Source organism: Xenopus tropicalis, chromosome 3, assembly GCF_000004195.4.
Source record: "Xenopus tropicalis strain Nigerian chromosome 3, UCB_Xtro_10.0, whole genome shotgun sequence".
Lineage (NCBI taxonomy): Eukaryota > Metazoa > Chordata > Amphibia > Anura > Pipidae > Xenopus > Xenopus tropicalis.
The window spans coordinates 71,880,275-71,908,154 of NC_030679.2; the positions used below are offsets into that span (position 1 = coordinate 71,880,275).

The window sequence follows — 27,880 nt, forward strand, 5'->3', positions numbered from 1 at the left end:
AGGGGAGCGTTTTTTTTTAAAGATGGTTGGGGTAAGTACATGCTTAGAAGAAGTGTGTTTTGGAACCTACGGGACACAGAAGGGTATGAAACACGTAAGGCGGTATTCTGTGGGGTCTGTATGCTTTTAATATGGATATTTCAATTAAAAATTTGATTTTTTTTAAATTGAAATCTTGTATTGAGTTTGGGATACTTCTTTGATATGGATGATTGTGAAAAATCTAGCCACTGTTCACAAAACACTGGGACCCTCTGATGCAATGAAACACAAAAAAAAATCAAAAACTCAGGATAACTTTTGGTCATGATCTTCTCCCAAACTAGTCCTTCTGGTTCTAGTTTGTGCACAATTCAGCAGAAGTCTCTTATGCTGTGAAAAAAGAGGCTAAAAACCTTTTAACTTTTTGGTCAGTTTCAGCCATTAAAAAATTGTTTGCAAGAAAAAACTCTGGTGCCAAAGTAAAAAAAACAACAACAAAAAAACACAAATACTTCATGTCAATTTCAACCATTAGCTTAGGACCAAAGTAAATAAAGAGTTAAATATTACATTAGGTAATTTTCACCATTGTCTTTAAATTAGCCTTTTTGGCCCTAAATGTTGAAAAATGTGGCCCTAATATTCACATAAAACAACAGGATCCTCTAAAGCAAGAATACAAAAAAAAAACAAACTGGTTGTCACCCATGTTTTCCTAAATTATGCCTTGCTCTGTCCCTGCTGGCTCAGTTTGCACAAAAACTCATTTTTGTTCCTGACCAATGTCACTTCTGATAAGATACAAAAATAGAATTGTACTTTTAGTTATTTATGGGGAGAGGAGTCTCTGCTGGAGAAGGGTAGTAGTAAACATAGCATGTTTTTCTTTCTCTCCTCACACAAGCAGGAGCTGTCATGAGACAATTTACGATTTCTAATGAAATATTGAGAGTAGAATCTCCAACGGGAGCCATTGCTGGCAACCACCAGGAGTCGGCGTTCTAGCGAGTAAAGAAAACACTAAATGATTTGTTCAATTTTTGCTACCAGAGGCCCAGATGTTAGCTGATATGACTGACAATTACTACGACAAAAATAATATTTATTCTCTTATTATTCCCTGAGAAACGCATAGATCCCTCCACAGGCTGCTGCATAAACAGCAAATTATGATTGCTAGTAAATCCGCTAGCCCGCATCCCTGCGCATCTCTCCTGACGGGACTACGTGCCAGTGCCTCGTCACTCCACTTATAAACTGGCACTTGTGATGTCACATTCTCGCGAGATGAGATTTGCGACGCTGATGTCTTGTGTCTGGAGGAGCTGGCCGGCAGTAGCCGAGGAGCTACACATTTAAACAGCGATCGGGGATATTCCAACAGTGACCCGGGGCAGCCAGTTGTGTTATGAAAATCGGGAAAGTCGTGGTACTGTTGGGCGGTATGGAGCTGCGGTATTCCGGGAACTCAACGCCAACAGGTCTGCAGGTTCACTGATGGTCAACCTTTGGCACTTCATCTACTGTAAAACTACCGTACTGTAAAACTAAACGGGGTCCTGAAAGTTGTATTTTAGGAGCAAGTAGGGTGGAGGGCAAGGCTTACCTTTCCTTATTAGCAGCTCTGCTTAATTCAGAGGGAGGATTAAAGTTCGTAAGGCTCATAAGAGGCAGCCACTGTAGTGCAGTTCAGGTGCAAAAATGGACTTTATTTATCAACCATATTCATTTATTTAAGGTACTTGTGTCCAGTGCTGCTACTTACACTGCATAGTTGGGCTTGGCACTGATGTATCTGTTCCCACTCCTGTTGGCAATGGTGCACAAGTGTGCCTATTGACGCTGGGAAACCCTAGACCAGGGATCCCCAACCCTTTTATACCCGTGAGCCACATTCAAATGGGAAAAAGTGTTGGGGAGCAACACAAGCATGGAAAACGTTTCATTGGGGTGCAAATAAGAGCTATAATTGGCTACTTAATTGCCCTATGTGGACTGGCAGCCTGCATTAGGCTCTGTTTGGCATTATACTTGGTTTTTATGCAACCAAAACTTGCCACCAAGTCAGGAATTCAAAAATAACTACCTGGTTTGGGGGCCTGAGAGCAACATCCAAGGGGTTGGGGAGCAACATGTTGCCCCAAAGCCACTGGTTGGGGATCACTGCCCTAGACCCACGTCAGGGATCACCAACCTTTTATACGCGTGTGCCTCACTCAAATGTAAAGAGTTGGGGAGCAACACAAGCATGAAAAATGTTAATGAGGGTGCCAAATAAGGACTGTGATTGGCTATTTGGTAGCCCCTATGTGGACTGGCAGCCTACAGGAGGCTCTGTTTGGCAGTACAACTGGTTTTTATTCAACCAAAATTTGCCTCCAAGCCAAGATTTCATAAATAAGCACCTGCATTGAGGACACTGGGAGCAACATGTTGCTCACAAATCACTGGTTGGGGACCACTGACCTACGGCCACAGTATTGGTGGTGGTGGTTGTTGTTCCAAGTGTCGCACATGGCAATGGGCGCAATATATTTGTGCCTAAAGAATTATGCACATATTGACACCAAGCACTGGAAATGACCCACTTCTCACTGAACATTTTTAGTTCAGTTGCATCCAATTCTCATCAAAGCATAAGTGCAACTCTGTGCATTTTTACCTATTGGTAACCTATTGGTTGCAATTGTGTCAAGCAAAGAAAACTCTTGCTCATTTTAAACTTGTGTGCACATTTCTAAAAATGTTGTCCTCAATTCAGAATATAAAAACCATTTTGATTTCACACAATTTGTTTGTGCCTCAGTGTGTGAGTGAGCACACGGTTTAGAGGGAGCATTGATGTCCAGAACATTTCCCCCTTGGGCTGGACTATGGAAAAAAAACTTGTGTCCAAAATTGCAAATATGTCTTGTATTTTGTATATATATATATATATATATATATATTTTGAAAAATATTTTTCAGTTTCCATACAGTACTTATACTCATGCTCTGACAATCGCTAATGAACTTGGAAAATGCAGACTATATTGTGGATTACATAATATTACATATTATTGTTTATTTACAGTAACAAAATGCATGTCAGCAGTTTTGCATCAGCGGTCAAACTACGATTTCTGTAACCCTCCTGTTGCAGGTGTTGAAATTTGTATTTTACTGTTTGAAAGGCCAATGGTATTCATGTGTAAGAAAAAGGCAGTGCTATAAACTATGTTGTATGTGGCCAATACACAGTGAAAACTTTCATTATTGTTTTACATACTAGATGAGGTTGAAACAAGTCTCAAATTTATTGAGGTTCAACATTGTTGCCAAAAAGTGTATCCTGCCTTTATAAGAAGGTAAACCCTATACGCAGCGTTTCTAATTGCCTCAGCACAGGACTACATTCCTTTTGACTCTCAAGATGGCAATCAGATTATTCACTTGGTACTGAGTCCCTCATTTTTTTTGTGATGAAAGTGGTGCTTTGGTGGTTACATATGATTGTACATGCCTGGCTAGTTTTTCTACCTACACTACAGTTATTTGGTTATGTTGGCATAGTTTGTTTACCTGTGCATGAATTGAATGAAAGCCATTTCCTTTTCTCTCCTATTTGCTGTGCAGTGTATTGAAATTAAAAGCATTTCCTTCTCTAAAATCACAAAGGTTTACTTGTTTAAGCTAATTGTACTCTATTATGTCATCATTTGCTTAAAGAGAGAGTACATATTTAAGTTATCTTTTAAGGGGTTATGCAATAAAAGGCATTAATTTGCCCAGGGGCAGTAACACATAGCAACCAATATTTCCAAAAAACACAAAAAATGAAAACATATTGAAAATTGTCTCACAATGTCCCTGTCTACATCAGTCTCTAATAAACTACTCCTTTTAAATAAAGCAGATTTGGACACTGTGAAAAGGAAGCAGATTATGGTTACTACCTTATTTAAAACCCAGAGGGCATTGTAATTCTAAGTAGCTAAATAGCTACTTTTTCCAAATATGAATGTACACTAAAAGTTCCCTATAGGTCATATTGATTGTTTTTCTCTAAGAGAACTGCTTTTGTAAGTAATTGTTACTTGAAGTCCCTAAACCTGACTGTTTTGCCAACCTGACTGTCCCATCTCAGCCTGTCAGTTATAGCTTCTAATGCTAACGGACTCCTGCTGCACAAATATGGCAGCCCCCTCATAGAGGAACATGGGGGTGCAGATAATATAAAAACATTTGGGCAAATACTTTTAGGAGTAATCTTGCACTTCAGGGGATAGTAGTAAGAAGCACAGCCTAGTTAGCTCATTTGGTTCATACTTACTGTGGCCGTGCTAGTGCTGAATGCAGATGGAATGCATTTTGATGTGTTTCACCTGTATTCGCCACTTGCCTGCGCCAAAGTTTGTATGAACTAATAGAATAGACGTGGCTGTATTCTGCTGTAGTGGAACACAGACAGAAATGCTCATGTGTATAACATACATAAATAAGACATATGCTCATAGAATTACATCTGCAAAGTTTGCACCAGCTCTAGTAACCTTTAGAAACCAATCAATGTTTTCTTGTTCGGTAAATACTGATTAGTTATGGGTTTGTAGAACTGTGATGCAAAATGTGTGTCTTTGTATTCTTGCCCCCTATAATCTGCATAATCCAGAGGTCAAGCCATGTGTTCATAATGCAGATATTAAATGACATATCCCTTTTAAATCCTACTTTTAAAATTTCTTCTCTATGGCAACTGCCATAAAACTAATAATTGGATGGCAAAAACATTTGCTATACATGCAGACATTTCTAGCTAATCGGCTGCAGCAAGGCTTTGGAATGCAAAAAATGTAATTTCCAAGAAAACCTAAATTGCATCCCTTAGGCTACATACTCACAGGTGATTTAATCATGCCCGTGCTGCGCCACTTTCCTGTGCCCTTCAGCAGATGGCAGTGCAAGGAAAAAAGAAGGGTCCTTTATCCCAGCCACTTTTTAAAATGAGCATTGATGGTCTTCTGCTAGTGTACCAGTTTACAGCCATAAATGTCAACTAGTTGGTGCACAAACTCTGGATGTACATTTTTGGGTAGGTTTTATGTTTAGTATGTCTTTTGGAAGGCCAGATTTAAACAAAATAAGAGTTGTATGTAAAGCAATAAGCAATTTGTCCATACAAAAAGAATACATACTGATGGTACTGTTAAAGTTTACCAGTATGCCGTAAGACAGTAGTATCCATACATTCAGAGCCTAGAACAATATAAAGATATAGTTATGTTTAGCAAAAAGACACTGTAGAATTTATCAGAAAGCTATTTTTTTAAGGTCCAAAAACTAATTATCTAGCTTTGAAACCAAGCAGTGGTTTGAAAGACGGACTAGAAGGTGAATAGGAGAGGGCCTGCATAGAAAGATAAGTAATACAATATAGCAATAATAAAGAAACTGTAGCCTTTAAATAGTGCACAAGGCAAATAATGCAAAACTATAAAAAAGGACTTTCAAAGTCATCTTAAAAGTGAATAGTTCCTTTAATATGTTACATTACAGGGCAACAACATGCTTGAACGCAGTCACTGTTATGGATATTGAGTCCATTTTAGTGACGCACTAGTGACACAGAATAATCTGAGGGGTTTTGATGGAGAATGGATAAAAGTATAAGAAAAGCAAAAAAAAAAAAAAACACCCTGATCAAAACATTTGGAAAGCTAGCAAAGGAAGCATAAAAACATCTCTTATTGTGATGGCTTATAGTGCTCCAAAACCCTACTACAACAGCCCATCTGCATTCTTTCACAAGCTACGCTGGGGGGCCAGTGGCACACTGCACTGTAGGATGGGAACCAATCAGCAGCTAGACTGACCTGATAGGGAACTAAAGTGTCTGCTGGGGTGACTGCAGGGCAGTGATTGGCTGTCCCCCTCCTACTGAGCTTCTGGCTTAAAACACATCCACCACTCATTTGAAACACGGAGAGGGGCAGTATAAGATTATGGGGAGCCAATAAAGGGGCCATTTTTAAAGATAATTATTTTAACCCACAATAAAAGCTTATTATATATTATTCATTTTTGCTTACAAGATTAGGGTTTTTTTTTACCTATGCTGTATGCCTAATTTTAGAGGCCTAAAATATAGTGTCAGTGTGCTTAAAAAAAAACCAAAAAAAAAACTCCATAGACTTACATTCCATTTAACTGGAAAAGCACTTAATGCAGACAATTTTTGATTTAATGCAGACAATTGATTTTGCAGTCACTGAATAGACATCTATGGTAATTATTACGCTCTATAAAATTTTAGGGCTTCATGGAACATATTTAGGCTCATGCCACATGAAGCGTATGGCGCATATTTTAAGCAAGCTGAAAATATGCTCCTACCTGTGCCTGCACCTGAATGAATTGAATACACTCGGGTGCAGGCACATGTAGCCGATATCTGCATAAAAATGCAAGAAAATGCAGTTTCGCGTTTTTAGGCGGATATCTGCTACATGTGCCTGCACCTGAGCGTATTCCATTCATTTGGGTGCAGAAACAGGTAGGGGGAGTTTCAAGCGCATGGTGTTTTTTGGGTTGCTGAAAATATGCGCCATACGCTTTGTGTGGCATTAGCCTTAGGTAATCATATGCATATTGACCACAGGAATCAGAAGACCCCTGGTGTTCATAAATAGCAAGTTAATCTTTGTAACCAAATCAAAATTTAGCATAAGATGCTGTAAAATGCAAGTTTGGCGACAATTCCACATTTTCAGACATTAAAAATTGCTAACTTTAGCAAAGCATTACAGTTTGTAGGCTGCATCAGACATTTTTCAATTTTATTCCAGTTAAATATTCCCTCTAATGTTGTCCTAGCTGTCTGTGCCATATAATCTTTTAAACCTGTGTGTGATCAGAATAAATACAAAATTATGTGTTATCACACAACATTCTTTGTGCTTGACACAGTTTATTGCATGCGTTGGAATTGAAGTTTTTTATGTGAGCATGCAGCTAAAGGGAATAGCATTCCTGTGATAAATCTACAATTAGAGGAATTTTTGCCTTCCAGTTTCTGGAGCAATGGTTTGAAAATTTTGTAGTGTTCTGCTGGGAGTTTTTGATCTCCATAAAAACATATATATCTGGTAATAGTGTGTTTGGGGAAAAATGGGGCTTTCCACATAAGTGGTATTTTTGTGAATAATCTAAATTATGTTTCTGATAAATGTACCTATATTATGATCTTATTTTTTAAGGTATTTGGAGTCCTATATTTTCGTACAGGAGTGAAATTACACAAAAGGAAAAACAATATATAGTTTTTATAGGTTACCAAACCATTGCAACAATATTAAAGGAGCAGAACATATTTAAATATTGCTTGCTAGTCAGTTTACGATGTTTATAAAAAAACCTGGCAGTGAAAGGGTTAAAGCTCTGTAGTAGGACAATAAATTATGTCAGTGGAAGGCAATATGTGCTCTGCACAACTGAAGTGTGTTTTAGTGCATTCACTTGATGAAAGCATAATTGATTATTGAAGCAGAGAAATGTTCTGCAGTGACTTCTGTTTTTTGCAGACAATTGCCTAAATTGATCTTTGGTAACAGACTTGGGGGAAGGATTAAAAAAAAAACTGGAGTAATTTTACCATAGTTGTAACCCATAGCAACCAATTAGTGGTTAGCTTTCATCATTGAACTGTAGCAAGACTAATGAAAGCAAAATTATAAATTGCTTTAAGGTACTTTAGAATCAAATTTATTTCAGTTGTGTGAACCATGACACTGAGGGGCAATGCTTTGCTGAGTGTGCTATTCAGAAGGAAGTAGGATGAATCAAGCTTCAGTTTATAGGCGAGAAGGAGCGATTCTTGGGTTAATCAGGTTGGAGTTGACTTTGGGCAAATAGCTTCTGTTCTGATAGAGAGCAGGTTATGTAGTAAAGATTCTTGAGAGGACCCTAGTAACTGCAGTAATTAGGATTCTCGCTTGTCAGGATAAAGGACAAGTGATTTGTGCTTTGGTTGTGACTCGGTAAAGAGGCAGTTCACCTTCAAAGACGTGGTTTTCATGTACTGCACTGCAAATGTTTTAAATAGCATACATTTATTTATTTTTTTAATGAATTCACTTTATCAACATCTCATGCTTCCCAGTGTCATCTTAGTGAACCAAATCTCTATGCTTCCCCAGTGTCATCTTAGTTAACCAAATCTCTATGCTTTCCCAGTGTCATCTTAGTAAACCAAATCTCTATGCTTCCCCAGTGTCATCTTAGTTATTAACATTATTATTATTATTATTAACATTTATTTATAAAGCGCCAACATATTCCACAACGCTGTACAATAAGTGGGTTTCATACATTGGACATACAGAGTAATTTATAAGGGCTCTGGCACACGGAGAAATTTGTCACGGGCGACTAATCTCCCTGTGTGCCAGAGCCCTAAAGCAATCAATAACCGATACAAGAGGTGAAGAGAGCCCTGCCCAAAAGAGCTTACAATCTACAAGGAGAAAGGGTTGAGACACAAGGTGTGGGAATGGGCATGACCAGAGTTGTGAGAGGTGTGGCACAGGGTATTGCTTTTAGCAGCACACTGAGGTTATTTTAATCTAGATTAGGGTAAAATTCTCTAAATAAATGCGTTTTTAGAGATCTCTTGAAGGCAGAGAGATTGGGAGAAAGTCTGACAGTTTGTGGGAGCGAATTCCAGAGAAGGGGGGAAGCCCTTGCAAAGTCTTGAATACGAGCGTTTTAGGAGGAAATGAGAGAGGAGTTAAGGAGCAGGTCAGTAGAGGAGCGTAACAAGCGGGTTGGATGGTACCTAGAGATAAATTCAGAGATGTAGGGTGGGGCAGAGTTATGAACTGCTTTGAGAGTCATTAGTTTGAATTTTATTCTGTATGGTAGTGGAAGCCAGTGCAGGGATTGGCAGAGTGGCATGGCAGAGGAGGAGCGGTTGGAGAGGTGTATGAGCCTGGCAGCCGTATTCATTATGGACTGGAGTGGGGACAGTCTTTGGAGGGGAAGGCCAATTAATAGGGAGTTACAGTAGTCCAGGCAAGATATGATGAGAGAGTGAATCAGAATTTTGGCAGCATCTTGGGTGATAAATGATCGTATTTTGGAAATATTTCTTAGGTGAAAGTGACGATTTGATAAGTGACTGGATATGATGAGTGAAGGACAGGGCGGAATCAAGGATAACCCCAAGGCACCAGGCTTGGGAACATGGGGTGATGGTAGAATTGTTAACTGTTATAGATACCTCAGGAACAATGTGTTAACCAAATCTCTATGCTTCCCCAGTGTCATCTTAGCAAACCAAATCTTTGTGCTTCCCAGTGACATCTTAGTTAACCAAATCTCTATGCTTCCCAGTGACATCTTAGTTAACCAAATCTCTATGCTTCCCAGTGACATCTTAGTTAACCAAATCTCTATGCTTCCCAGTGACATCTTAGTAAACCAAATCTTTGACTTTCTACTATTTTGTGTTAGTTGATCTGTTGTGCAGAAAAAGCAGCAACTTCAGTCCCTATGGAGATTGCTTCTTGAGCCCTAACAACCCAGTCTCTTGCCCCCCACCAAGCGTGCTCGTATGTGTGAACGAGCCACATTGATGACGAGGGGAGGATAAGGGCATGCGGGCGGTGGGGAGACGAGCCTGGTGTAGGGGTAGGCAGAAAAAGCGATACCGCTGATCTTTAGGCACAAGGCTCTTCTGTCATGCCTCTGGTTCTTGCCCTGCTTAACCAACCATTTAAAAATCACAGCTGTAAATCATATATTGCTTGCTAATGCCACACGAGGCGTAGGGCGGATATTTTCGGCAAGTGTAAAAGCGTTTGCTGAAAATTCCGCCCTACATCTCCTCCATGTGCCTACACCCGAATGAATGAGATATGCTCGGGTGCAGGCACATGTAGCCGATATACACATGAAAACGCAAGACTTTGCATTATCTCGCGTTTTTATGCGTATATCGGCTACATGTGGAACAGCTTAGAATTACTTCTTATGATAACAGGTCCCCTTTAACCAACAGATACTTTAGTAGGACACTTAAAATGATATACACTATCTTACCAAACTAGAATATATAACTGTAAATATTGGCCTTTTACTATTGTCTGTGTGTTTCCTCAGAGATCACCTGACAGGAAATAAATGATATATATTCTAGTTTGGTAAGATAGTGTATATCATTTAATTTCCTGTCTGGTGATCTCTGAGGAAACACACAGACCATAGTAAAAGGCCAATATTTACAGATGTATATTCTAGTTTGGTAAGATAGTGTATATCGGTAAATATTGGCCTTTTGTCTGTGTGTTTCCTCAGAGATCACCTGACAGCAAAAACAGCATCTCTAACTGTAACAGGAAGTAGTTTTGGGAGTAAAAAACAGAACTCTGTCCATTCATTGACTGATGAGGCCTAGCATGTATGTGTGCCTTGGGTTGTTTGTATGCACTGTGAATCCTATGATCCCAGGGGGCGGCCCTTAATTCTTAAAATGGTAATTTTCTATTTAGGAGTACCCAATAGCACATACTACTAAAAAAAGTATATATATAAAAGTTTTATGAAATGGTTTATTAGATGAAGCAGGGTTTTACATACAAGCTTGTTTATGCAATATATTTTTATAGAGACCTACATTGTTTGAGGGTATAGTTTTCTTTTTAAAACGCATTCAGTTGTGATAGCACAGCAAATCAGATGCATTAAGTCCAACATAATTGCTGTTGTGAGGGCCATCATAATTGTATCCAGTGCCATTGCTGTTAATGCATTAAAATGTTTGCAACTGTGATTGCACTTCACCACTAATAAAATCCAACTGTGCTTAAAAGTTTGGTTTCTGTCATTTTCAGTGTGAGAATGACTTTGCGTCCGATTCTTTAGGTGAGAGTGCACTACCAGGGTTAACACAGCAGCCTGCTTCAAAGTTCCTTTCTGTTGATGGGCTGAGTTGCACCAGGCGCATTATATAGAAATTCCAGCAGTTTTTTTTTATTTAATGCAGAACATTTTTCTCTTTAGCGAACTGCGTTTTTATCTCCACCTGTGGGTGGGCTTCATACCACCTTTAAGCATCCATTTTATAAAAATGCCTAGATACTGAAGTATCTGTTGCAGAATCTTAAAGATAAGAATATTCCCACAATGTTCCTGTATCTGTATTTTAATTTCTGTAGAAGTTTGATGTATATCTTGCCACAAGCCCATTACTGCATATCCACAACATTAAAGTGTGTATAATGTGGTACAGCACCCCATGCAAATCAAACTAATACAGCTCAAAACTGGTACTATAAATTTAGGACATGTCTTCTGAACAGTGAATTAATCAACTTTCAAATAAATCACTAGTTTCCATAATGTATATAATAGGTTGCACTGGCCAATCTGGATTTATAAGATGCTGAATCAGACAGCCAGTTATGACATTTGCAGTGAAGATGCCATCCATTTTGGTAGACCAGTGCTGTCCAACTTTTGTAATTGCTGATTCATTGCTATGGCTTACTGGCCAGACCTGACCAAGTAACCACTGATAATAGCTACAAAATTCTAGCTAAAATGAATTTGTTTTTACATGCTAGGCTGTCTGCACCATAGTATTTCTGCTTCTTTGACCTAATTACATTAAAAAATGGAAACGGAATTAAACTAGACCTAAACTGGAATGTAATTGAGACAAATATACAATACAGATTTAGCCACAAAATCAACATGCATTTGCTGGGGTAACCGACTGTAACAGCCAGATGGCAATTTAAATTCCAGCATGGAGATAAGCAAAATATAACCAGAGACGAGGTTACCTTGGCATAATCCTGCAACACAATTCAATTTTATCGACTATGCTTCTACCTTTGTTTAACCATTTATGGTCTACTTTTGGGAGAAAAGTCTTTGGGAAATTGGAGGGAAGTTTTTTGTATTTTCCTCTTATTAATATAACTGTTGATATGATAAAAAAAACGATTTACATAGCTACTTAAAATATTTCCTTTTTTTTTCATAAGGTTTTCTTCCAATTGTCTGAAGGATGAACCATTCCTTAGAAAATTCCATTCCCTATGAAGATTATTTGAGAATGAAAGCTCAAACCATACCGCCACATCGTATGAAAGAGTTTTTGGACTCTCTTAGTGCTAAAGGAAGTGAGGAAATGCAGCAGTTTGTACATTCTCCGATTTCAGTATATCAACAACGGAATCATTATTTTTACATGGACAGCACAGATGTGGCAGGCTCTTTGTTGGAGCTGGCAAGGCCCATTGCATCCCCTTTGCAGCATACAGTTAGCTCTGGCGTTCCTCTCGATCAGCATCACATTCCAGTTCACCACGTTTCACTACGACAGGGTCACCATGTAGATATTCAGTCAAATCAATCTGCTAAGCCTATGCAGCAGCAAGTAGAAGGGCAGCCAGTTTCTGAAGAACAAAGTGCTAGCATTGTTGGTTCATCTAACTCTCAAGAAAAAAGACCATGCTTAACAGGACTATCTCAGCCAGTAAAAAAGAGAAAATTTGACTTGCCTGTTGAAAACTGCTATTCTGTAAATCATGCGGCCTTACAGAGTGCATCTGCTGCTGCTGCAGTACTGGCATTACCTGTGCAGAGCCAGCAACAGGCCTATATTCCGCTTCGTCAAGAGCTGTTAACTGTGGATAGTAGCCAGTTGTATGGACTAGTGCCAGCTAGTACATCAGCATCTAGTCAGTTGCCCAATGTTGAATCATGGGCAATATTTTCTGCACATGCAACATGTCCTGAATCTCAGACTATTATGCATACCTCTGTTCCTCAGGACACCTGTGGTATTGTCCAAATGGGAGAGATTCCAATGACCACAAGTAGCATTAAGGTAGAAGAAAGTAAAGAGAACTTTGAAGCAAAAAAATCTAATACAGAGAAAACTGTACATGCTCCAAGCACTTCAGGCTTCCCTATGCAGTTGATTAATATGAATGGGAATATCCCAATATCTTTGTCTGTACAGAGTACAGCAAGAGGGTATCAGCCATCAAAATACTGGGATCAACAAGTTCAGGTATGTCACTTTTCATGACTGCTGTTAATGACATGGCTTTTAAAAATCTATTTGTCTTTTTCGACACATAAAATACGCTCCGTGTGCTTTTTCAATTAAAAATTGTGAAGACACCAAGGGCCTATTTATTATGCTGTATAAAACAAAATAGCAAGAAATCTCGCCACACATCGGCAGGCTTTGCTGTGTAAAAACCAGCGTTAAATTGGCGTAAATTTTTTTTTTTTATGAATTTTTACTTCCACTGGAATTTACATAACAGTGTTCTTTTTACACAGCGTTCTTTTTTTATTCTGCAAATTTCTTTTTACACAGCATAAAAAATATGCCCCCAAGTGTAACAACTTGGTCTATAGAGTAGGTCTATAATTACTGGGTATCAGATTATTTAGAATAACTGTAACATTTAAATGTATAAATATATGCTGATACAGGTATGGGATCCCTTATCCGGAAACCTGTTATCCAGAAAGCTCCGAATTACGGAAAGCCCATCTCCCATAGACTCCGTTTTAATCGAACAATTTAGAGTTTTAAAACTGATTTCCTTTTTCTCTGTAATAATAAAATAGTACCTTGTAATTGATCCCAACTAAGATATAATTAATCCCTTATTGGGGGCAGAACGATCCTTTTTGGTTTAATTAATGTTTTATTGATTTTTTTTTAGTAGATTTAAGGTATGGAGATCCAAATTACGGAAAGACCACTTATCTGGAATTCCCTTGGTCCTGAGCATTCTGGATAATTGGTCCTACACCTGTATATGTACTGGTATAGAACCTGTTATCCAGAATACTCAGGACCTGGGATTTTTTGGAAAAGAGGCAATTTATGTAATTTGAATGTCCATACTTAGGGGCTGATTTACTTACCCACGAACGGGTCGAATGGAGTCCGATTGCGTTTTTTTCGTAATGATCGGTATTTTGCGATTTTTTCGTATGTTTTGCGATTTTTTCGGATTCTTTACGAATTTTTCGTTACCAATACGATTTTTGCGTAAAAACGCGAGTTTTTCGTATCCATTACGAAAGTTGCGTAAAAAGTTGCGCATTTTTCATAGCGTTAAAACTTACGCGGAAAGTTGCGCATTTTTCGTAGCGTTAAAACTTAACGCTACGAAAAATGCGCAACTTTTCGCGTAAGTTTTAACGCTACGAAAAATGCGCAACTTTTTACGCAACTTTCGTAATGGATACGAAAAACTCGCGTTTTTACGCAAAAATCGTATTGGTAACGAAAAATTCGTACAGAATCCGAAAAAATCGCAAAACATACGAAAAAGTCGCAAAATGTTCGTTTTCAAGTCGGAACTTTTCCAATTCGGGTCGGATTCGTGGGTTAGTAAATCAGCCCCTTAAAGTCTAGTAAATCATATAAACATTAAATAAACCCGATAGGATTGTTTTTCCTTCAATAAGGATCAATCATACAGGTATGGGATGCGTTAACTGGAAACCTGTTATTCAGAAAGCTCCCAAATATGAAAAGGCAATCTCCTATGGACTCCATTTAATGAAATACAGGTATAATGGGGCCTTTTATCCAGAATGCTTGCGACCTTGGGTTTTTCAGGTATTTTTCCATAATTTGGACCTCCATACCTTAAGTGTGCTAAAAATAATAATTTAAATATTAAGTAAACCCAATAGGATTGTTTTGTTTCCAATTGTCTCAAGTACAAGGTACTGTTTTATTATAACAGAGAAAAAGGAAATCATTTTTAAAAATTAGAATTATTTACTTATAATGGAGTCTATGGGAGGTGGCCTTTTCGTAATTCAGAACTTTCAAGATAATGGGTTTTTGGATAAAAGATCCCATACCTGTAATTCTAGTTTCTCTGTAAAAATAAAACAGTACCTTGTACTTAATCCTAACTAATATATAATTAATCCTTATGGGAGGCAAACAATCCTATTGGGTGTAAATTCATTTTTAGTAGACTTAAGTTATGGCACTCCAAATTACAGAAAGATCTCTTATCCAGACAACCGGGCCCCTTGCTTGTATGTTAGTAGGGATCAAGTACAAGGCACTGTTTTATTATTATATTAGAGAAAAAGGAAATACTTTTTAATAATGTACATTAAAAAAAAAAAAAAAAAAAATTAAAATAGAGTCTATAGGATATGACCTTTCTGTAATTTGGAAGTTTATAGATAATGGGTTTCCGAATAACAGATCCCATACCTGTATATCATCTGAAAAAGAAAGTTTTGTAGAATACCATTTGTATTTAATAATAACTGTTTCACATATTAACAAAATAATTAATATTCATTGTTGATGAAGCAGAATCAAGGAATTTTCAAGTGGTATAATGTCTTTTTCCCTATCTAGTCTGAAGGCCTACAGAGCTCTCCATCTGAATCGCACCTACGATTGCAAAATAATGCAGATTTTCCATGCACCCTCAAGCCTGAGGAAGGGGCTTTATTTTGGAAGAGTTGGGCACAGATAAAAAATGCAGAAACCATGAAGGAAATGGAAAACAAGTTGCCATGTTTTGAAAGTAGGAAGTTTAGCTATCATAGGATTTAAATATTATTTTAATATCTTTTTTGGCTTATGTGCAATGAACTATATTGTATGTTTTTGGTTTTTTTTAGGTGTCTTTATCTCAGTTTGGCTTTGTCTTTTTTGTTTAAAGAACTAAACCCTCAAAAAACATGTAGTTACATATACCGTGTCTTTAATACTACTCACCCTCTTGGATTAGAATTGTGATAGAACATTGATTCACAATGGATTTCTTTGAGTGTTTTTTTGACAGTGATCAACAGAAAGGGACTCAAAGTGAAACAAATCTCTGCAAAGATTTACAGTGAAAGATTACAATGAAACTAAAAACCCCCTTCAAGTCAGTATGTGGATAGGTCTCTATTCATGCTTTTATTAAAGGGGAACTCTCATGAATGGGAATCTGCTTAACTTGACACAGTACTTACAGGCTGCTTGTGTTTTGAGCAGAGAGGAGTGGGAGTGACCCAACTATTATTGACTGACATCTAAAGTTCAACCCCCACCTGCCCATCTTTCCTATCTGATAGAAAACCTGAAAAAAACTTCTAAAGTCTAAAAAATCAACTCAATTCACCCTTATGTTGTCTTACATTGTCCATCTCACTCACCTGAGTCACTAACAAACACATAGAAATTGGTTATTGGTTATTTATAAGAAAGCAGCAAGAAAGCCACATTTCCCTTTCTTTTTCTTTGCTGAGCAGCAGCAGCAGCAATTGAGTTATTTGGCTTGAAGGCCCAGCAATTTGAAAGCACATGTCAAGTGAGCTGGCAGGTGATGCTAGGAGTTGTAGTTAAACAATAACTTTGGAGCATCCACTTGCATATTCCCATAAAACTACAATATGCCTATTGTATAACTTAGAAATAAATGTTGTAGGAACAAAGCCTTACTATTTGTGCAATAACATTGTAGTCACTCTTTTTATATGTGTGCAAGCTAATCGATAACACAATATATGGACATTTCTTACAAATACATGTGGACATTTCTTACAAATACACGGACAGGCTATTGCAAAGTAAATGCTACAGACTAACCAGGTGGGCCTGATTGGACTCAACTGGCCAATCAAGAAGCTTGAAAGCCTGGCTAGTCGGTCTACAGGAGAGCACTGACTGAGTGACATAGAGAGGTGTGTTAGGGGTGTGGCCTCATGAAACGCCACAGCAAATCTGTTTTCACATTGCTCACACATTTCACATTCTGGGATCCAGAGGTCCTAGAGGGTGGGGGATGGAAGGCTCCTTTAGTAAATAGTCATAACTTTGTTATGGTGCAAAATTTTCAAAATCTAGAAATTATCAAAATGTTTGTCTAGACTTTATGTTTTCAATATCAAAAAACATTTTTCATGATTGTTCCCGTTTAACATTTTCATGTTCCTTCTAGGGTGGCACCGAATCCACCATTTTAGGACCAAATCTGAACCCTCATTTTGCATAGCAAAATTATGCCTCACCTCTAAAAAGAAAAAAAAATTGTTGTACGCACAAAAAAAAGTGTTATCCAGTGTTAGTCATGTGACATTAAGGGATCTTATTCGCCCAAATCAAAGTCTTTAAAAAAAAAAAGACACACATGTAACTTGTAGTTCTTAATAATGTCATCAGTGATGTCACTTGTGTCACAACTTAATTTGTGTATGATTACAAATAATATGCCTGCAACTTTTGGCTTTATCAGGCCATATGGATTCCTAATAGTTTACATCATGTATATATTTAGAATGTTTTCTTTAGTGATGCATGGGACTGCACTTTTCTGTATGTTAAAAGATATTTACATAAATACTTGCATGTTTGTGTTCAGCTAGAAAAGTCTAAATTTAACTGTGAAATAATAGTTAACAACAGAAATGATACCTTAATAATTTCTAGTTTCTTAAACTTTCTAGGAAGAAAACCAATCATTTTTAAGGAAGATATTCTTTCAGTGCCAATAGCAGATTTAAATTATGGACTGTGCCTAATGACCAAAGAGGCTAGAAAGCATGATGGTTCTACTTATGATGCTGATATGTTGTTCTATTTATTTCTGTGTATGCAAAAGGTAAGACTTTTGTTTCAGTACATGACAGTAAGGCTTTATGTGTGCTACATGTTTCACTTTATTATCTAAATACTGAGTGAATTGGATTAAGATCATCAGGTAATAACCATTTTGTTGAGGAAGTAGCTGTTTTGCCTGTTGCTCACTGCAACTCAGTGCATTTGCTCACAAACACACACAGTTGCAAAATCACTTTCCTATCTACCCTACCCTAGTCCTCCAAACACTAAGGCAGGACTAAAGGAATAGGTTGACCAGAATACCCAAGAACAGCGTGGCTTGGGAATCCTATCTGCAGTTAGTAGCGTGCTACCACTAGGCGGAGAACACAAGGAAATAAGTTGGACTGAAAATAAGTGAGAAAGTTAAAGTTAAAAAACAGAAGAGGAAGGTTTGGGAGAGAAGGGGAGCAGAAAGATAAGGGAAGAACATGATAAATAGAAAAGGCAGGGTTGAATAATATGAAAGAGAGAAAGAAGAATGTTATGTTCTGCTTGAATGGAAATAGGAACAGCACTCGCAAAGTTTTTTTTCTTGAACTTTGCATCATGGTGATGTCAAGCCAAGACATCAAGGGAACTAAGGCACCGCAAAAAAGTAATTTAAGTAGGATTGCAGGTATACATTCTATATATAACTGCTTGAATGTGTCACTTTGCTAGCATACAGCACTGATATACTAATCCAGTCTGATTTCTCTGTTGGATTCAAACTGACACATACATACACCATAGCATCGGTTTCATGAGAACCAATGAGCCTAAAGACTTTGGGAGGAAACCAGGGTAAATTCAGTTGCCTTGAATGCTGCTGTTCTCAATCTTAATCACGTTTGTAGATTTCCATTCGTTCGGGCTGACAGCCCCAAAGAATTTTGGTTGCAGTTTGTGCGTTAAGATTTGCATCTACTTGCAGTTTAGTAAAACCCTAAATCCTTTTGTGTGTCTCCATTGCTTCTCCCTGCCAAATAAATGTACAATAAATGGGTGTATACATTAAACATACAAGAAAACGTACAAAAACAACCAATATGATTTCCTTTGTGTATCTCTGCACATTCCCCCAAAAATCCAAACAGCTTCGTTTTCCAAGTTCTTTACTTAGTCTCTGTTTTTACACACTGTATTCATAACAATGCTTCCATAAGACAACACAGAAGTATGCCTTTATTTGCAGTTTTAATGCATCACAAAGAAGGCTCCAAAAATGATGTCACAAATGGCATTTTTAGTAATCATTACTATATAAAACACTGTAATATGCTTTTTGTAAACATTCACACACATTTTACATGCTGATATCCACCAAATAAAATACTAGAATGTGCTTTTTTACCTGTTGGAGCCGAAACACAGGACAGAACAAAATCTATAAAATTAATAAATGTAGTGTTTCAATTGATTCAATTACAACAGAATTTTGTTCTGCGTTTTTACATGGCATCATTGTGGAATTCTTTCTATACTACCATTTAATGCCTATTGTCCAAGTCCCCATATTCATTGTAGGCATTTTGCTGCGAGCCATTGCCAATATAAACATACAATACTGTTATACGTTGTAACAAATGGTTTGTCATTATTGTACATCACATTACTGCATGCAGAAAAGCTTATGACAAAGCTCAGATTGACATAATATTGTGGTGCATCAGTGTAGGTGGGTGAGAGAGTAATAGGAATTATGGATAATTTAGAAATACGTCTGTCTGAAAAATGTTCTCATTTTCCACTGCTGTGTATAATGCTGCATTACAATTTCTTAATAACACAGCGTTAAAGCACCATGTCTGGCATGGTCCCTGAGGCTCTTTGTCAAGCTCTTGCCTTAGGGGCTTAAAACATTGCTTCTGTGTGATGCCCTAAGGCATTTTAAAATACTTGTGTGTTGTCATATGAATGGTTTGCTACACATTCCCTACAACATAGCAGTGACTATTCTCTTAAAACAAAATCTGGCAAATGCCCCTTCTCATTGTCTGACCTGTGCTTATTATAAATTTGCCTTTTTCACATTATGTGAATTGGTTTCGCTCCTTTACTGTATGGTCTCCACATTTACATTTGTGCAGATGTATTTAGATGATGGAAATCTCCTGTACATGCTGTGAAATGTGACTTTTTGTATCTTGCACTCCAGGGACTTTTACCATCAGTTTAGAACAGTGGTTTTCAATGTGTGAGTCGGGACCCCTTTGGTGGTCGCCTAAGACCATTGGAAAACACATATTTCCGATGGTTTTAGGAATAATTTTATGGTTGGGGGTCACCACAACATGAGGAACTGTATTAAAGGGTCGCGGCATTAAGGTTGAGAACCACTGGTTTTAGAATGTGTGTCTGATGTTATGTTGTCTTATGTTGAAATATTGCCAAAAAGGTGTCAGTTATTATTGCTGTTGGGTAAACGTTCATATCCCTGTTCTCTGTTCTTTTATATACCTTAAGCTGTAAAAGAAAGGATTATAAACCAGTATTTCCTGCATTTCTTGTTTTCATTTACTTTGATTTGATTTTGCATTAACATTTATAAAAACAGCCCTAGTTCGTGCCAGGTGGTGCATTATTTAATTCTTTGCGGGAGGGAAAAGGAAACTACAAGCAAAACCTTGTTCTCTGAGGCTGTTAAGAAATACATTTAATTTTTCCATTGTATAATATGTTTCTATTGATTTAAAAGTTCCTTTATAAGCACAAACCTTTGCAAGGAATCTGGCCTCTTCTGAAAACAAAGCACCCCATTTTGACTGCAGAGACTGTGTGTTGTGAAAAGGTGATTTTTATTGTAGATCTGAATAGCAAATAGTAACCTCTCCTGTTTAAGTGAAATTGTTTATTTTTTATGGCAAATATGTGAGGTAAAAAAAATAAGTGTTTTTCTCTGCATTCCAACTGCAGTGCATCCAGCTGCCTTTCAATAAGCACCTGCTGGCAACTGAAAACAGGCCTGCTATTTGAGTCTCCATATTTTAAGTCTCCTAAAAATCATGTAAACAAAAACCAAATGGGTTGTTTTGCCTCAACTAAGGATTTATTTTATCTTGGTTGGGATCAAGTACAAGGTACTGTACTTGTAGGGAAATATTCTCCTAAATGCAATACAATTCACATATATGTAGGGCTTGTATTTCATACTGTTGTTTCTTGTTATTTTCATTTTATTGCCTTAACCTCTTCATCTTTTCCCAGAATCAAGAACATTAGTTTAAAGTGAGTTAATGAGTGCTTTAAAAATAAGCCTTGCCTTACTGATGCCTATGTCCCTGTCTTGTAGTTTAGTTGAAGTTTATAGTCGGCGTTCCACTCTTTTCAACTACTATAATATAATAAAAAGTCTGGAATTTTCTGCAGGGGTCCCCTGTAAGATCCCCAAACACACTGATATACAGTAATTGCAGGGCACTTGGGAATTCGGTAAAAAAACCTTTTATTCACATAAAAATAAACCCAACAGGTTTCGACCACGCAAAATCAAGGTTGTCTTTGTCAGGGGCATAAGCAAAAAGCAGGCATTGCGTTTATTTTAATGTTAAAAAATTAATTTTTTTTTTTTTTTTTTACCTACTACCTCCTCCCACAGGTAAAACAACAATGTATAAATAGCCAAGAATAAAATAATTAAGAGAAACTCCTCATCTCTAGCATGATATTTAGTGGCAAAAATGAATTATTCATATTTGTTTTTCTCAGTTGTAAGGACCATTTGATCCTAATCTGAATGGATTTTGTTTTCCTTTCTAGCACATGTTCAACAATAACAGAATCGATAACGTCTTTGCCGATCTTTACTACTCAAAGTTTTTGGAAAAACTTCATGAAGTACTTAAGGAATGGTGCCCAAGAGTAAACCCATTTGGTAGGAAAGTATTCAGTACTTTGAAATGTTTAGCATGGCGGTGTACTGTAATTTCTTATTTTAATATCTTCTTTAGGTTACATCATTTCCAGTTGTATTACTGAAGAAATGTTATGGGACTGTAAACAACTTGGTGCCCATTCACCAACTACTCTTCTTTTCACACTTATGTATTTTAACACTAAGTAAGTAACTTTACAGTCTTAAATCCGTTATCCTTCAGCATTATTAGTATTGTAGGTAGGCGAAATGTTAACATGTTTGGAACATTTCTATTAGTACCATATGTGACCCTGTTTGGTTCTGGAAGAATCGTGGAGCTGGTTTAATAGGCAAGCACATAGCGGCATTTCCTGGACTTTCAAAGTCATATTAAAGAATTTCTGTACTGCTTTGCTGTGTTCTTTTTCCATACTAATTTTGAGCCTCAGATAACTTGTTAAAGTTAAAAAATAAAAATTAAAAGTTTCTGTTTTTTACAGCTCTTGCATTTTGAACCACTGCAGCTTTGCAGCTTCTATAGACGTGACTACTGTAATCAAAATGAAATACCACTTACAGCCTACATTGTTTTAGTATAAATTTAGGACACCCTATGAGACCCTGTGTGTTTTTGTATCATTCTTGGACATATGGATATTTAACAATACTGGGAGATTCAAGTAATATAACTAAACAATTAAGACTGAAGAAAAGACTTTTCACGCTCTTCTTGTAATTCTACAAAAATGCAATTTCTGGTGAGGAATAAATCAGGAAACCCCCATATTTAGTCCTACTTAAAATGGGTCAAATCACACACAGGTGTATCACATCAGGTGCACATTGTTACTCAGCATTTTGAAGGAGGTTTGCCCTATTTAGAGAGTGAACACCATGGTGAGATCAAAAGAGCTGTCTGAGGCCTTCAGAAAGAAGATTGTAGCAGTTTATAAGTCTGGTAAGGGATTTGTAAAAATCTCAAAAGAATTTGAAATCGGCCATTTCACTGTCCGGAAAATAGTCTACAAGTGGAGGACTTTCAAAACAACTGCCAACGTGCCCAGGTCTGGCCATCCAAGCACGTTCACCCCGAGAGCAGACTGTAAGATGCTAAAAGAAGTCTCCAAAAACCCCTAAAATGTCATCACGGGAGCTACAGCAGGATCTTGCTGCTGTTGATGTGAAAGTGTATGCCGCTACAGTCAGAAAGAGACTGCGCAACTTTAACTTGCGTGGGAGGTGTGCATGGAGGAAACCGTTGCTCTCTAAGAGAAACATCAAGGTTAGACTGAAGTTTGCCAGAGAGAACGTAGACAAACGCCAGGACTTCTGGAATAATGTTCTTTGGACAGATGGGTCTAAAATGGAATTATTTGGACACCAAAACAGAGGATTTGTTTGGCATAAACCAAATACAGCATTCCAGGAAAAGAACCTCATACCAACTGTAAAGCATGGAGGTGGAAGTGTCATGGTTTGGGGACGCTTTGCTGCAGCAGGACCTGGCAATCTCACCTTCATAGAATTCACCATGAATTCTACTGTGTATCAGAGGGTGCTTGAGGAACATGTAAGACCATCTGTAAGAAAATTAAAGCTGAAGCGGAACTAGACCCTGCAACACAACAATGACCCAAAACATACCAGTAAATCCACCAAGGACTGGCTGAAAACTAAGAAATGGGGAGTCCTGGAGTGGCCGAGTCATAGCCCAGATCTAAATCCCATTGTGGGGTGACTTGAAACGGGCTGTACATGCAAGAACCCCCTCACACTTCTCACAGGTGAAAGAATTCTGCATTGAGGAGTGGGGCAAATGTTCCTCAGTCAGAGACTGGTAGATTGGCTGAAATAACTGCAGTGAGATGCTTCTTGTAGCAAAGGGGGTAACACTATTAGCTATTCCGCAACCTCATTGCCCTTGCTGTGAAGAACCATTTTTGCGGTTTCAAGTGATCACTTGTTCATTTCAATATGAAAAAGATCCCTCACTATATCTGTCTGTAATGCTCTCTAATGTACTTGCAAATAGTAATCATGTTCTCTCACATTCGCCTGGTTGATCATAGATTAATTGTTCCACCCCATTTACCAGTTTAGTTGCAAATCTCTGCACTCTTTCCAGCTCATATATAGCCTTAAAGATTGAACTGCACTGCATACTCACCAGGGATCTATGAAGAAGGAGAATTTCTTTTATTCCTTAAGTTAATGCCCTTTTTTGTACAGTATTCATGGGCAACCACAGCCCTTTGGCAGGGAAGATCTGCGCCTCCAAAGATGCCAGCAATAGCTCCCCATCTTCTTTTCTGCTATATATATATATATATATATATATCTCCTTACTAAGATGTATATATAGATGGCAAAACAATCCTATTGGGTTTATTTCATGTGTCAAATAAAGGCAAGCCCCAGGTCCCAAGCATTCTGGATAATAAATCCCATAGCTCTATCTGTATTTTATGAGGTGTCACAAGGTGGTACTGTGCCAATGACACATTTGTTGGCAACAAGATAATAGAATTTTGCTGAACGTGTACATTAGTACTATTAAAGAGTGCTTCATTTTTTACATGACCATGATGTCTCACTCTGAACACTTTTTCTTATTTGTGTTATCAGTTACTGTAATGTTGTCTTTGTTCTTTACTGTGGAGTATCATTACATATTATGTAACTGCTCTGTACAATAGATGGGTGTATATACTGAATGTACAAATAATAATAATGAGAAGGTAAAGAGATCTGTTCAACAGACTTGCAGTCTAAAAGAGACACAAAGTTGGACAAGATTAGTTAGCAGTTGTAGCATATACTGATGTAATGCAAGTGTAAAAAAAATATGTAGTTACTTTCTTTTTTCTGTCTTAGGTATTTTATTTTAAAAACTGTAGAACAGCATTCACAGCTGGCTTTCTCCAAAATAACAAAGCAGACCAGGAAGAATCCTGGAATTGGAAAAGATAAGAACTGCACTATACGTTTTCTGAGGCTGTATGGCCAAGTTCAGAGTGGTTTGAAAGGTATGTTCCAGCAGCCACCAGGAGAGAGATGGCTATAAGAATAAAGGGATCTGATTCCCTTTATTTAACATATAAGGGAACCCATTTATTGAACCTAATGCATCTAGCAGAGAGGATCAGGTAGCACTTAACACTGTTGCACCTAAACCTATTGTGTCTGTCTGCTCCCTTAAATTCGCTGCTTTTCCTCCTGTCTTTGTTGTAGTTACTGAAGAAACCTACGTGGAACAACTCGAAAACCCTGATAACCCACTGCAGTGCCCTATCAAGTTATATGATTTCTATCGCTTTAAATGGTAAGTTTGGCAGTGTTTCCGAACACCAGTGTACGATTAAGGACAATGACACGTTGCATTTGGTCTTCCACATTTGTCATGGCTGAAAACTCTGAGGCAACCTGAGTAGGTGCAATTTGTATTCATTTCCCCTCCATTAGTTCTAAACTCCTCAGACTTAAAATTTAAACTGAGTGCGCTAGGGCTTTGTTATTCTAGCGAACAGGCAACAGTCTGGGAGTTAGAACTAAAATTGAATATTAGAGGGCCCAAATACAGAGGTAGGCAGAAACTAAAGCAAGCAGAAGATGCTGCACTAAATGTTGATGTTCTATAGGAGTCTTTCTGTTGTATTGTATTTCATATTAGGATTAGGAATATAGACTGTGACTATTACTTATATAAAGGGATTTATGTTTAAACATCATTTTTGTATTTACATTTTTGCAGTCCACAAGGTATGAGGGGACCGACAGATGCCTTCTACTTAGTTCCTGAACCAGTAGTAGCCCCAAACAGCCCTATCTGGTATTCTGGACAGCCTGTAAATAAGGAAGTGATGGAGCAAATGCTAACTCGAATATTACTGGTTAAAGATGTTCAGGAAGCACATGTTTCTTCCCATATTTCTGCATATTAATTCACCTGCCTGTATAACAATGTTATAATAATAAAATGTGTATACACTTTATTTGTAAAGCATGAAGAACTGTAGATTATGTACTTTACTGTACTTTATTCCACAGGATAAGCTGATTGCTTTGCGTATACAAAGCATTTACTGACCACGATATATGTTAAACCTTTTGCAATGTAAGAAAAAAAGCACATAGATTTAGGATGTTTTGATCTAATTTATGCTTCCTCTATCCTGAACACTCTATAACTCTGTATGTACAGGGCTGAAATCACACATATATAAATATATATATATGGAGTAGTTACACTCCGGCTTAATCATTCGATTTTGTTGTTTTGTAAATATTTTTCTTTAGGTATCTTTACATAAAACAATGACATAATAAGGTCAACCCTTAAGGTCTTCTAATTCTAAAATATGTACTGTATCATGTGAAAGACTTTATGTATGGAATTGTTTGTTGGTAATAAGCGCTTAATTTGTATACCTTATTAATCTGTTTAGTGCAATGCAGCCATAAACATGTTCTTAATGAGACATGCTAAAAAGATGGTACTGTTTTTCCTTTATAAAGGATAATGCTTCCATGACCTACAATCCAGGATGCCAAACTGAAAAAAATGTCAGATATAGACATTTCAAATTTTTTTTTTTTTTTTTTAATTAAAATTAAGTTGAAATTGTAGTTATGGGAAGCGTCGATTTTTGGAATATTTCCAGCTTTTGTGTTTTTGATGTTGTGAGTGTAAAGGTCACTAGAAATCTGACACTTTTCGGTCCACACCTACTTTTCTGCATGCACAGAAGAATTGCACATCATGCTGAGAAACTATACAACCTTACCTCAAATCCACTTCTGCTGTGCCTTAAAACAATCCAGGCACTTGGATTTCTTTCAATAGTGACTGTAATGTAACATTTGATTGTGTTTTTAGTAAGTTCACTTTTACAGGGAGATATGTATATTTTCACAGAAAAATCAACATGGAAATCACTGAATAATAGGAAAAATGAGTGTTATAATCTGATGTATGCTAGATTTGACTTCTTTGTTATTTAATACAGACTGAGCACTAATTTTCATTTGAAATAAAACTGAAATGGAATGTGTTATGTTGGCTTTATAACTGGAATTTCTATTGGTCTGTTTGTAACCTGTTGGTTAGGAAATATAATAAAGGATTGGTTGCTCAGGGCACCTGTACTGGTACAGTTTAGCATGTTGGTAAACTAGCCTCATGTTGTACCGTTTTAATCATTTTATGGTGCCCCCAGTGCCATTCCCTAATGCTTGTTAACAAGATTTGTAAGATTTTGTTTTACTAGATAAGTAAATATTGCCCTTTTACATCTTTTCCCTTGAGCCACCATTTAGTGATGGGCTGTGTGCTCCCTCGGAGATCACATGACCAAAAATAATGCAGCTCTAACTGTAAAAGGAAGTAGTGTGGGAATAAAAGACAGAACTCTGCCCATTAATTGGCTGATGTGGCCTAGCATGTATGTGTGCGTTGTGAATCATATGATCCCAGGGGGAGGCCCTTAGTACTTAAAATGGCAATTTTCTATTTAGGAGTACCAAATGATACATTCTAGTAAAGTATAATTCTATGTAAATGGTTTATTTAGATGAAGCGGGATTTTACATATGAGCTGTTTTATGCAATATACTTTTATAAAGTAAAAAGTCCGATTTGGGCTTTATCCAAACGTGAATAATGTTGCTTGCAGCTTTCGCCCAACAAGTCCACCTTACAGGACTGGTTCAGAATTTCTAAAACAATCGTTCTTTTTAGTGCAAGTGACAAATTGCCTTATGTAAAACCAATGAGTGAGTGCAGTGCAATACCGACACTCTGGGGAGATTACCTCCTGCCAGATATGGAAGGTATATGAGCCAAAAACAGAGATACTGGATAGTGAACTATGTCTTTTTAATAGTGAATAAAATCCGCTTGGATTTTTTTGTACAACGTTATTTGTCATATTATGTTTGTGAGTATACCCATTTGGGATTTTAGCATGGTAGTGAGGGGCAGGACGAGTCTAGCAAGAGCCCTACATTCAGTTAATCCATCTGTTGTCATGATGATATGTCAAGACATGCTTAAAGGGATATTTGGGGTCATTTATCAACACTGGGCATAGTTCCCCATCGGCAGTAACGTATGGCAGCCGATCAAATGGTTGCATTTATTGTCTTACATGCAGCTGGCTAAAAAAAAAAAAAAATAGCTGATTGGTTGCTATGGCTTACTGCCCAGTGTTGATAAATGAGCCCCACTGACACCTGAAATTAAACCTTTTCTTACATCTAATGTAAAATTGCCTTTGCATGCACTTATATACCTATAAATGTGCCTTAAGTTTTGCTTGATGCTTTTACTTTGAGGGGGCTGCCATATTTGTGCAGCAGTAGTAACAATGACTTACAATAGCAGCACTATCAGTCAGCGTGACTTATAGGTGAATGTTGGG

The 27,880-nt window shown here is 37.4% G+C and overlaps 1 protein-coding gene across 1 annotated transcript; it reads left to right on the top strand.

Annotated features, from left to right (window-relative positions):
- The first annotated feature begins 1,211 nt into the window (after nt 1-1,211).
- On the top strand, nt 1,212-26,535 carry qrich1l (glutamine-rich 1 like). Its single transcript, XM_002932183.5, has 9 exons — nt 1,212-1,463; nt 12,009-13,042; nt 15,389-15,560; nt 17,470-17,624; nt 21,365-21,479; nt 21,556-21,664; nt 24,336-24,487; nt 24,693-24,783; nt 25,213-26,535. Exons 2-9 carry the CDS (start codon nt 12,032-12,034, stop codon nt 25,400-25,402), a joined length of 1,995 nt encoding a protein of 664 aa, XP_002932229.1. The 5' UTR covers nt 1,212-1,463; nt 12,009-12,031; the 3' UTR covers nt 25,403-26,535.
- The last annotated feature ends 1,345 nt before the right edge of the window (nt 26,536-27,880 follow it).

Bases quoted from the DNA above. Each gene is read 5' to 3' on its own strand.
- qrich1l (XM_002932183.5), top strand. From the start codon at position 12,032: ATGAACCATTCCTTAGAAAATTCCATTCCCTATGAAGATTATTTGAGA. The intron at 15,561-17,469 runs GTAGGAAGTTTA...TAAACTTTCTAG, and splicing joins CAAGTTGCCATGTTTTGAAA to GAAGAAAACCAATCATTTTT. The intron at 21,665-24,335 runs GTAAGTAACTTT...TTTCTGTCTTAG, and splicing joins CTTATGTATTTTAACACTAA to GTATTTTATTTTAAAAACTG.